Source organism: Camelus bactrianus, chromosome 35, assembly GCF_048773025.1.
Source record: "Camelus bactrianus isolate YW-2024 breed Bactrian camel chromosome 35, ASM4877302v1, whole genome shotgun sequence".
Taxonomy (NCBI): Eukaryota; Metazoa; Chordata; class Mammalia; order Artiodactyla; family Camelidae; genus Camelus; species Camelus bactrianus.
The window spans coordinates 23,330,876-23,343,913 of NC_133573.1; the positions used below are offsets into that span (position 1 = coordinate 23,330,876).

Consider the following 13,038-nt stretch of genomic DNA (forward strand, 5'->3'; position numbering starts at 1 on the left):
CAGTAATAGTCTAAAGATGGTAATAAACAAAATTAAAAATTTTTAAATAATGTCATTTAACAGCTTTCTTCTCTTAACTAAAATAATGCTTTAAAAAAAAAAAAACACTGATGCCTCAGATACTGGCACCTTCTAAAATGTATATGATTAACTGAAAAAAAAGTGATGAGGAAAACTTGAAGTTCGCTTATTCTTTGAAGCTGAAGGCTAAACACACAGAATATTGTCTTTATAATGGAACTGTCTACAGAATGTCCTCTTCCAAGATTCATGACACACAAAAATCTTTTTGTTCAAGAGGAGCGCACAGCAGCCCTACAGTTATTTACAGGCAGATTCTCCACTCCTCTAGTTATTCATGTCTGAGTGCAGGAAGGGTACCGTGCAAATTCAAAAACTGCTCAAGTACCCTACTCACCAGCCTGGCATGAGTGAGACGACAGCATCTTCACCGATCACAATGTTGTTCTATTTCCCTCGCCTCCCAAATAAAATTTGCTTAGGCACGCAATCACAGAATGACCCTGTTTCTTGAAGACACTCAATCCAAGTAAATTCCCACTCACTTGAACCCTCCTCCAAATCACCCAACACAAGCCTAACCCCTGTAACAAGTTTCTCCTAATCCTCTCTTGCTGAGATGCCCCAAAGGTCCCCATGGTAAGTCACCTTCTTTGCTCAGCAAGTACCAATAAGCCTCACTTTCTTACAGGCATTTTGTTGGTGTTCTTTGATTGACGACCATTAATACCCTCCAGTATGTCCTCAATATAGCAAGCAGTCCCTCTGTTCAGCCAGATTCTGTAAGTCCTGTCTTCAAAATGCCACAACGGCTCCCCATCTCACTCATTTAAAGCCAGTGTCCTTGCAATGACCCATAAAGTCTTAGCTGAATGGTTCTCAAACTTGGTGGCATGTTAACAATCACATGGGGAGCTTTAAAATGACTAATTCCTGGGTTCCACCTCCAGTGATTGCAATGTAATCGGCCATGGCATTGAGAGCTTTAGAGGCTCTCCAGGTGTTTCTCAGATGCAGCCAAGGTTGGGGACCACAGCTCTAGGTGGGTTGCTTTTCTCTGATTTTATTTCCCTATTATTTTTTTCGTATCATCACTCCCTTCCAGCCACATAGGTCATTTGCTATTGCTCAGACTCACCAGGTACCCTCCTGTCTCAATCCCCTAATTCTTTCTTTCTGCCTGAAAAACTTTTCCCTGAAATCCCCTCAGGGTTTATTTCCCTCACCTCTTTAAGTCTGCTTTAAATCACCTTGTCCTTGAGAGCTACAATGACAGCCCTATTTAACATTGCAAGTCCTTCACTCCATCATTACCCTATTGCCTTTACACTGCTATTTTTTTCAGGCTCCACTCTACTAGGAACCAAGCTCCAAGAGCAGAGGGATGGCTGGCTGTTTTATTTACTGTAGAATCTATACGCCTGGCATATAGCAGGCATTCAGCACCCTTGTTACAAGCATCAGTGACCTTCCTTTTTCCAAAACAAAATTTTCTCATTTCTCATTTTCCCCCAAATTCTTGATTAGATTACAAAGTTAGGCCTACTTAGCTGCTACCCCAATACAAGCGTACATAGCAGCCCATCCACTCCTAATTTTTTTTACTAGGTTTCTTTTGTCATAGTTCCCTAATTGTGTGTTTCTCCTTAGGTTCAATACTGGACCTTTTATTTTTCCTTATTTATATTTATACTTAATTGCCTCTCAAAGGAAAGGTAATTAAATATCCTACTTGATCTGGAATGGAAAACTTCAAATGCTGTCACCATACTACAGTTTCAGTTTAAAACAATGGATCTTACCTACACCCTCTCTGTGGTAAACTCGTCACTATCAAAGCTTCAAATTATCTTAAGTCAATAAAAATAACCCAGTAACTACTTCTCCAAGTTACTGCCCTCTTGTTAGTGCCAGAATTGTCCAAATTACAGACCATCATGATCTCCTCCCTCAACCCGACATCCCCTCTCTCACTCAGTCTATATTTAAGGACTCCAGATAAAAATTAGTATTACTTAAAACACTCCTTTTCCCTTTCTTTCAAATTCAATCATCAAGTGTTTCCTTATTCTATCTCATAAATTTTTATTATGACATATCTCTTCCTATCAGTTCAGTCCATGATCATGTCTCATCTTCAGTCTGAAAATTCTTCCAACTGAAACCATTACTTCCACACTCTCTCTTTCAATTCATTCTTCACACTGCCACCAGAGTGTAAAAATGTAAAGATCTTAAAAATTCAAAACTGATCATGTAACTGCTTAGACATCCTTACATGGCTTGCCTACTATTTAGTATGATATCCAAACTCTTTAACATGGGGAGAGGGTACTGCTCAGTGGTAGAGCACATGCTTAGCATGCACCTAGTCCTGGGTTCTATCCCCAGCATCTCCATTAAAAAATAAATAAATAAGTAAACCTAATTACCTCCCCCCAACGAAAAAAAATTTTTTTAATAAAATTTTCTAAAAATCTTTAACATGATTAATCTGGTTCCCAACAATCTTTGTGCTTCTCTAGCCATTACGCTCAAGCTACAATTATTACTTCAGTTTCTTTAGTAGATCAAGAATACTTTCCTCCTCAACATTCTAATGCCTAAACCACAGTCCCATTTCTTCCATTTGTAATCTGCCACTTACTTTTACCTACCTACTCAAACTCTATCACTTCCCTTTAAAGTGTAATGCAAGCCACATAAATATAGTCAACTGATCTTGACTTGACAAAGGAGCAGACAATACAATGAAGAAAAATAGTCTTTTCAGCAAACAATACTGGAATAACTGGACATCTGCATTATAATTTATTAACCAGATTTGAGTGGCAATAAATTATCATGGTTTTTTTTATGCACATATGTTGAGGCTGTCTCACTAGCTTGCTTTTGCCCTCAAGTAAAAACTCCTTTTGGTGTTTACCATATACACCTAACAAAGTGTTGGAAATGCTCACTCTTAAAACAACAGGCACCGGGCATTAGGAGATAACTAGTCTGTTTTAAAGCTTTTCTTATAAGCGGTGAAGGCATTCTTTGACAACCTTACAAATTTAATCTCCCTGGGAGACTCAGCAGGTAAAATGAGAATCAGCCCTGAGATCCAGTTTGCACTCCCATCTCTACCTCTACTGAACTGTGACCATGACCGGAGGAAGGGCCACTGTATTCATTCCCCGTGTGCCTTTCTTTTCTTAGCTCTAAATTAGTCAATACATATAAACACATGTCAAACAATGTCAGATACAAAATAAGTGCCTTGTACATGTGTAACAGAATTTATATTATTATCATACAATCTTTCAGGTGTCTTTAAATCTATACCCCCAAAGACAGGAGTTACATTGACAATGGAAGAAAATGTAAATTTCACTATCCCGTGGTAAAGTTGTGCAGGGCAAGGTGCTAAGGGAACTTGGTGCTGAACACGGAGGATCATTACATCTCCTTATACTTCTTACCACAAACATCACTAACGTGGAAACAGAAACAAAGGGGACAAGAGTAGAAGAGGAGAGAGAAAAGACAGGGACTGGAGTAGGTTGTGTCTACAAGCGAGCCACATTTACTTCTGGTTTATAACTCAGAGTGAAGAACAGTGATCCTGCTGAAAAAGGAAATCCATATAAGCTCAAAGTAATGACACACACAAAATCTCTCCATAGATACACTTAATAATGCAATTTATTGAAATTTAATCTTAAATAATCATAGGAAAAGACTTTCTTATTAAATTTTTATTCTCACATAGATTTCTATTTTTTTATTTTGATTTTTTTTCTCAATAGATTTTTATTATCAATAGAGTTTTCACCTGACATTTATTATCTACTCTATCACCTATTTTATTATTTTATCTCCACTGTTCTGAATTTCTCTAATCTGACAACAGAATTATCTGCAGGTAAGACTGATCAAAACATCATGGGTTATTTACCAAATGTTACTTGTCTACAGCAACATTTTTCTTTTTTCCCCCTAGTGATTACTGTCTCCATAAATAAGAATGAATAGACTTTTTCTCCACTTCGTGGTTTGATGTCACAGAAATGACGAGCCTTCACCAGGAACAACTTCCCATTCCAGTATTTTACAATTATCTCTGTCTAGGGAGGTTTTTTGTTTTTGTTTTTGGGAGCTTTTTTGCAGTGGAAACAGTGTCTAAATTGTAACTTGAGGATAACAGGAAGAAAAGAATGAGAATCCAGCTTACTAAGAAAAAACAGCAAGATAGCCTTCTTCCTGCAAGGACTTACGCATTGATACACATTTAATGAAAAACAAAGTTGCTAAATAATTTGCAAGTTTAGGTTTATTTTGAGACAACTTTTTCTCTTGCAGTCAGGCCTACAGGAAAGAGCCTAAGATATAAAACACAAAATAGCAGCTTATTTCCCCATCTTTTATTAAAATAAGCAATTTGTGGTTACACAGAGCCGTGCATCTTAGGAAGCCTTTAATTCTATAATTAAGTTTAAATATGTTCAGTCTCACAAAAAAAAAAAAAAACCTTCTCAAAAACATCTTGTTTTAGAAAATAAGCAGAAAAAAGCATAGCCCTAATTAGATTGTTTGCTCTCACACATGCGCGTGCACACACACACACACTCTCTCAATAAATACAGAGCAGAAGAAACACAACTACGGAAAATTCAAGCTTTCTCCCAATGCATTTATACGATGAAAGGACTTTGTAAGTCTCAATGCAGAAGACAATTACCACTAGAAGGTAGTGTGTTAGTAAAAACACACAGAGACGGCTTTCAAAGCATCAACACACACTCTCCCCTCAGCAGTGGAAATGCCTGTGTTTAATGCTCAGATTTGCACATTTAGCAGATGCAGTCATTCAGGAAAAATAACCAGTATTTAAGTTTGAAAAAGTAAATCAGAAAAATAGCAAATCACTCCTTTTTCCTATACTATTCAACCTGTCTTTGCTTAGACTTTACTGAATTCAAATACTAAGTATTGATGTATGTCTGAATGTGGTCTTCCCCATGAGCAGAGAGTAAAGCAGAAAATGAGAAATTGTGGAGGTCTATTTTTAGGGAAAAAAAGCATATGCACTTCCAACGAACCAGTTTTTAGGCAGAAATAAATTACAGTGCTCAGAAAATGTTTGGGAATATTTAAATATCTTTATAACACAGAGTTGTTGAAAAAGAATGTGCCTTTCTCATTTAATTATGTGTTATAGATTAGAATAATTTATACATATACATATACCCTGTTTACCCAGTGCGGACATGACAAAGCATATCGCTGATACTATCTGACACTTGAAATCTTCACTTCATAATATATAAGTTATTTTTGAGAACTACAGCCAAGTTCTATGTAAAGTATTATCACTTATTTTAGTCTTCAAGAAAAACTAAGTATTTGTTCACAAAAATGGGAACTTCTGAATAGTATCTTCATGACCATGAGAGAAGTTAAAGCAAATTTCAAAACGAACTCCTAGCACAACGAAACTGGAACCCATCTAAGTTGCTGACTTAGCTGTTTATTAACATAATTTGATCCCCCAAAATTGGCAAAATGCACCAAGTGTCATTAAATAACCACTTAAACCAAAACTTCTACTTTTTAAGAATCTATCCTAAAGAAGTAATTGGAAACAACACTTTTAATCTAAGAAAACTAAAGAGATGTCCTTAAAAATGTTGCCAGTGGCATACTGATTTCAATAACCTGTGCGGGGGAAGTGGACTTCCCAGAGCACTGTGAATGTCTGAGCACTCCTGGCCCTGACTCTCCTCTCTGCCTCCCACGCAAACCCCCAAACCCTATTAGGACTTGCCTTACTGATGCCAAATTGGGCTTGAGAGCTATCTGCATAATTTTAAACATTCTCTTAAATGAAAGTACACAGATTATTTACCAAAGATTTTTCATAAATGTCAACAGGAACGCAGATACACAATCGCTCTGGCATGAACTTTTCTGATTTGTTGTCAGTCAGTCAGTCAGATGCACAGTAACAACCTGGGCTTGTGACTGTCGTCCGAAGTACAGCAGATGAGGGGGGACAAGGCAGTGTCATAGGACTGAACCGTTAACCTGTGGAAGCTGGCAGAATCTCTGGGTAGACAGTGCCAGAACTGGGTTGAACTGCAGGACACCCAGCTGGTATCCTGAGCATGGCTTGGTGTTGGGAGCACCCCTCCCTACACCAGAACTGAGTCCATGGAACACAAAAGATGGAAATTTATCTGAAGACAACAAAACCACTAATAATTTGAAAGGATACATGCACTCCCATGTTCACTGCAGCATTATTTACAGTAACCAAGATACAGAAAAAACCCACGTTTCCACTGATGGATGAATAAAGAAAACGTGGTACATATACACAATGGAATAATATTCAGCCATAAAAAAGAAGGGAATCTTTGGCCGTTTTGGGTAACATGGATGGATCCTAAGGGCATTATACTAAGTGAAGTAAGTCTGACAGTGAAGATAAATACCGTAAGATTTCACTTATATGTGAAATCTAAAAAACAAACAACAACAACAAAAACCAAGGTCCTAGTTCAGGAAACAGATTGGTGATTGCCAAGGGCAGGGAATTGGGGGATGGGAGTAGGCAAAATGAGCAAAGGGGGTCAAAAGGCACAAACTTCCAGTTATAAAATAAGTCATGAAGATATAATGTAGAGCATGGCAATTATAGTTAATAATGCAATATTGCGTATTTGAAAGTTGATAAGAGCAAATCTTAAAAGTTCTCATCACAAGGGAAAAAAATTTGTATAACTATGTATGGTGATGAGTGTTAACTAGACTTACTGTGGTGATTATTTTGCATTATAGATAAATATCAGATCAGTATGTTGTATGTCTGAAATCAATACAATGATATATGTCAATTATACCACAATAAAAATTAAAATTCAATAAAAATTGGAACAACCAAAAAAAGAAACATTCTTCATCAGACAACTTAAGTAGTACACACTGCAAACAGAGAGCACACACGTACACACAGATCTTAGCGGAGTGAGTCAGGACTGCCACTCACCACAGCTGGCTTCATCTGCTCCATCAGGGCAGTCAGGTGTAAAATCACAGACCTTGCTGGATGACATACAGCCTGCGTCCTCATGGGTCACAAATCCAGCTTCAAAATTAAGAGATGGAGACACGTTTTATAACATCTTCTTCTCCAACAAATAAATGGAATGCCTAATCATTTCATGAACACTAGTTTTTTAATATGCTGAAGATGAGGAACTTTAAAGTTTTAATTCAAGCACAGAGTCTCAGTAAATCTCTGGGCATTCTGCCCCACAAACAACATAATTCACAGTCATAAGATGTGGCACATTTTTAAACTCCTCTTCCCCCCCCCCCATCCCTAAACTCCTGCCCAGTAGTAATACTAAATTCCATGAAGGAGATCCTATAGCTGCCTGTTAGATAGACTTGCAAAATCAGTAGGAAAGTTTTTTTTTTCTTCATTGTGTAAAACCATTGGCCTTTCAGGAATAATGCATATAATTTTGGCCTAATGAGAATTATGTTCTAATCAACTAAGCTACTGTTTGGAGAGAAGCACACATAAATGAGTTTTGAGTTAATTTGTGAAAAGAATTCTCTGTGAGATCAAGTATTCACAGAGACTTCTGCTGAGGTTAATTTTAGTGATAACTTAAAACTTTTAACCACACTTCAGCTTCTAGAAACATTCTCTTCAATGTCAAGTTTAATGCCTTCCTGCTATTCCAATTCTGGTGATCCAGTATTTGATTAGGAGAAGGAAAATGTTTAATTAAATAACAGAAATAAGGTAATTCTGGTTAACCCTCCGAAACTCATTAATGGTTAAATCTGCTGCTTTGCATTCTTTAATGTCTATCAAAACCACACACACAGCTTAGAAAGGTTTATTATAAATTCAGGACACACGTTCTGAATCCTATAAATGCATGTTAACACAATATACAGTCAGCACATAGAACAGACAGCCTCACCAATGAAAAATCTTTTAAAAAGGGCCTTTAATTAAAAATTCTTTAGCTCAGGTCTCAATTCAGAATTGTTTCTCCTATATCACACCCTTGATTTAGCTCCTGTTAAGAATGTAACTTCTCCTCTCACTAAATTTGTTTAAGGAAATGTAACTTCAGGAGGTATGACATGCCTGTTTTCCACAACTAATTGTTTTTCACATAAAGAAATTAAGAAAAATGAAGTGTGACAGGTTTCAAGTGACATTTTTTAATATTTATTCCTATTTGTTAATTGAGACCTGATTGTGGGGGTGTCAGAGAGAAACATCAATTAGTGTAAGCTAACAAAGTAACTGCAGACACAATGTATACCATTTCAGCATCCTCTCAGAACCCAGTGGTTAGATTTTGAAAAATGCCCATTTAACTATTTGGGATCCACTTTTAAGACAATATACCCATCTCTTAATTGAAATTCTCTACAAAATATTTAGCGAAACAATTAGTCCAACTACATCTGTTTCTTGAAAAGGCTGTTTCAAATTTAAACACAGAATTTTAGGATCAAATGTGAAATTCTTCATTGGCCTTAAGTCACTTTTCCAAGCACAATTTTTTTGAACTCCTGGGTGATCCTGAAACATGACTTTAGTTATCTATTTGCTTGAAGTGCCAAACAAAATTGAAGTAGAACTGAATTTCTAAAGAGGTGTTTTTAAAACATGCAAAACATTTTTAACTTCTTTCATAATTTTTGTAATTTAAAAAATCTGTATATGACAGTTCTAGCCACACATGTAGAAAGTTATTGAAAGACAGTCTAACACCTGGACTGTGATATATCATATTTTTTACCTTTTTTAAAAACAAAACAAAACAAAACATGTTTTAGTTTTCAAGGACAAGTGACACAATCCACACCCTGGTATGAGGTATTAGTGTAGTTAGTGAACGACCTTATTGAAAGATTGAAATATAGTTTATATTTGGATATCAAGAACTGATTATTTCACTGTTCAATATTGCCACAACCACAAGAAAAAAAACTTACCTTTCCTCTGGACGCTGCTACTTGGAAGGCGCTTGTATGAAATTTCACATTCCCGGGATAAACTGATGTCGTCAAGAGCAACGGTAGCATTTGGCGATAAAACAGTAGCTTCTAAGATCAACTATAATTACAGAAAGGTAAGTTATTAAAAAATATACTACAGAAGTGTTGAAATAACGTTCTAGGCCAAAGATAAAGCCACTTCTGTCCTGGGCTCTACGTCAGTAAACAAAAACTTGGATAACTTGCATGTCCCTTTAAATGCTCCCTTGAAAGGATACAAATGAACTCATCTACAAAACAGACAGACCCACAGACACAGTAAACAACCTTATGGTTACCAGGGAAAGGGGGTGGGGAGGGATAAATTTGGGTGTTTAAGATTTGCAAATGTTAACCATTATACATAATAAAAATAGATAAAAAAAAATAAACTTCTGTATAGCACAGGGAACTATATTCAATATCTCATAATAATCTTTAATGAAAAAGTATATGAAAATGTATCTATGTACGTATGTGCCTGACTGGGACACTGTGCTGTGCCCCAGAAATTGACACATTGTAACTGATGGTACTTCAATAAAAGATAATAATAATAATAATAATAATAAATAAATGCTCCCTTGACCAGAAATGCAGTATATTCAGTCAGTCAACCCCCAAACTTCAAGCCAACCCTAGGCTCTGTATTTATTTCCTTGTTCCTTCTCACACCAAACAAGATTGGCTATGTGGCCCCAGCCGATTCGGTATTTTCTGTTTTTCTCTTCCTCATTCTTTATTCTTTATCCTACAAAGCCTCCTGCCTTCCACCCCATTTTGAAGTTCTCCAAACAGGGGCTGCTTGCTGCATGATGCATTGAATAAACCTCATTTATATCATCTCAATTGTCTTCTTTAATCATTTTTTAACAAAAGTAAATGTCTTACAATCATATTCCTTTGTGTTAGAGAAGTCCATTTGCATGTGTCCCAATCTTCCAATCTAATTTTAGAAAATTGTTTTGACCAGAACATTCAAATTAGGAATTTATAAAGTCATAACTGCTTTGACAGCATCTTACGCAACCTTAACATCTTAGGTAACCTCGTTCCAATTAGAAGTTGTAACATTCATCACTGCTGAAGGGCCGTCTTCCCACTGGAGCCATTAAGAGTCATATGCATTTAAAATGAGCTCTTTGGGGTAATCAACTGCGTGGTTTACAACTCAATTTAATTGAGATATGAATTCATTTATAATGGGTCTGCCGGAGGCAATGATTCATTGCCATATCAGAATATTTAAATACTTATTATACATATTATATATACATATGCAGAAATCTACTCAGTGAGGTAAATAACCACATACAGTGGTTAATAGCATTCATATGCTAAAGTACTTGGAGGCATCTATTTATGTTTAATTTATTCTAACACTGTGAATAATGACTGATATAATTTGTTTTCCCTTGTTAATCACTCACATTATTATGTTGTTATTCGGAAGGAAGGAAAAGGAAAGAGAGAGGAGGGGGAGGGAGAGAAGGAAGAAATTATGTCCAGGGTCTTAAGGACACGTAGCAGGACCAGTCCAGGACACAGCTAGTAAGATATCCATGTTACCAGGGCTATAAGGATCTCGGATCTTAAAGATCTCACAGTTTACTTGACATGATACATTAACAACTAAACTACACCGTAAGAGCTATATAAGAGATTTGTATAAGATGCTGTGAGAATCAAAGAAAAGCACTTCCATTATTCCTGCCAAAAATTTAAGACAGAATTTGATAAAAACATTTAGTAAAGAGGTAACAGTAAACTTCAGCTTTAACTGCTGCCTAAGACTGTTACTTTGAGAAACTGGTAACGTAACAGGCAAAAGCAAGGAGGTGTGAAAGTGAGAAAAAAGGGGGTTGTAGGATGATGGCGTGCAGGACATGCTACCCCCAAATACGGCACCTCTGTGCATAGTGAATGAACTTGAGAAATGGCATGTGAGGAGGGATGTACTTTCTGACATTCCTCCAAAGCAGATCATCACACCCTCGCGTGAGAGGTGGCCTCCCTAGGCCAGGATATCCTCCTTGCCGGAGACAAAAGGACACAGGGGAGAACGTGAACAAACAGACCTTGCTAAGTTTCCCCTGGTTTACCACATGTGGTATCTTAGCTTTCTACAACTGTCCAGTCTTTTTCAAATCCAGTATAAAAACACCCAGCTTTAACTACTTCCTCAGGTCTTCATTTCCTTACGAAGGCTCCCACGTCAGGTAAAACAAACATAAAATAACTTTATACACTTTTCTCCTGTTACTCTGCTTTGTCGGTTTAATTTTGAGACCCAGCCAGGGACCCTAACACGGTCAAGGAAAACTGCTTCCTCCCCTGTATTAGGAGTACAGGATTTTTTTTTTTTTTTGCCTAAATGAATTATTGCCTAAATATTTGTTAAGAGAATAAATGAACTGAATAACAGATGGACAGGACTGATTGCATGAACAGATGCAACCCAACTGGAGAGCAATTTGATGGCATTTATTCAAAGGATAAACAGCACAGCCCACAAAAATTGAGCCCACACCTCAGGGTTCACCCTAGAGAGACACTCACAGGAACACACACACGCAGGCCTGGGCAGGATGCTCACTTCAACGCCGGTTTCCATAGCAAATGAATCAGAACGACTTAGATGTGAATTAATAAATAAATGGTGACATAGGCCACGGACTAATAAGCCAGTTAAAAAAAAAATCTATCTCTATGTACTAACATGGAAAAAACTTCAACATGAGTTTCAGAGTAAAAAATTGAATTACAGGAAAAAATTTATAGCATGATACTACTTAGGCTAAAAACACACAGTGATTTAGATTTCTAGATACAGGAGGTACACACATACATAATAATTAAATAGAAAAAAGTCTAGAAGTGAAAATAAACTAATGTTTATTGTCGTCCAATGGATAAAGACTATGATGGAAGGTCAAGGACTATTGCTTTATCGGAAATTTTTGGTATTTTATTATGAGATGCATACAATATTTACAATTTTTTAAACTCTGATTAGAGCTAGTTTCTGCAGAGTCTTGGCCAAGAAGTTTGGCCTTCATACAAGGGGCAGAAAATAGTAACAGGTTTTAAAGAAAGATGCTGATGAAATATTTACAAGCATTGTCATTGAGAAATAAATTACACTTAGCATCATTAGGTTATTGTAATGTATTTGGACAGTTTTAATTGGGAAAGATTTTTCCTTTTATTCATTATTATAATACATCCTACATTGCAGTTAACTAAAATACAGATGTTTAATTCTTCAGACTCATTAGACAGGCATTTCGTGGCAGCCATGTTTGAAGAACCGCACTGCTCAAAGAAAAGCTGGAGAAGAGACAGAATGTGTGGGGCACTTCTATACCCCTAGAGAGGTACTTGCTCCTGTTCTGTGAATGGAGTGGGTGGGCTGTGGGATGGCTGAACTATGGGATAGGTCTTTAAAATATGGATACATCATTTTGTCCAAAGAAAACCTACAGGCTCTTTCAGATACTCACACTAAAATGTTAAGTACAAAACAACTTCCGAAGCAAAATAAAGATGGCATTAGGTCATCTACACCTTTGCTTGCTTACTTCTGTATAATTAAACCCAGGGCTATTTAATAAACAATTATAATTCGACCATGAATTAAAATCCTCCAAGTTTAAACAGAGAAAAATGTTATGGGAATTAAAAAAGAATGTATCTTACATGTGTAAACAGTATCACCTGATGATTCCAAAATCATCTTAATTCCTCCTGTTCTGCACTGCTTGTTTTCACCAAGCTGATCTTTTGATTTGCCACCCACGGCACTTCCTCTGGGAGCTACGGTATCAATTGATAATCAGTAAGTGAGCGAGAGGTTACTTAGAAGGGATGTTTTAAACCACAGATAAAGGAAGAGTGGAGACCTCATTTTATAAGATTCTCAAGGTATTCTGAGAATTCCAATTTCGAATTATACACAGA

The 13,038-nt window shown here is 36.7% G+C and overlaps 1 protein-coding gene across 4 annotated transcripts in view; it reads right to left on the reverse strand.

Annotated features, from left to right (window-relative positions):
- The window catches only part of MALRD1 (MAM and LDL receptor class A domain containing 1), a 438,921-nt gene that overhangs the window by 347,237 nt on the left and 78,646 nt on the right, over window positions 1–13,038 (reverse strand). For all 4 annotated transcript variants that reach the window (XR_012504288.1, XM_074358489.1, XM_045511295.2 and 1 more), the window contains exons 14-15: window positions 9,037–9,157; window positions 7,055–7,153 (exon numbers count right to left, since the gene is read on the reverse strand). Coding sequence is in view for 3 of the 4 variants with exons in the window: in XM_074358489.1 (XP_074214590.1) it covers window positions 7,055–7,153; window positions 9,037–9,157 (220 nt within the window). In the remaining variant the exon portion in view is untranslated. The remainder of the gene's footprint in view (window positions 1–7,054; window positions 7,154–9,036; window positions 9,158–13,038) is intronic.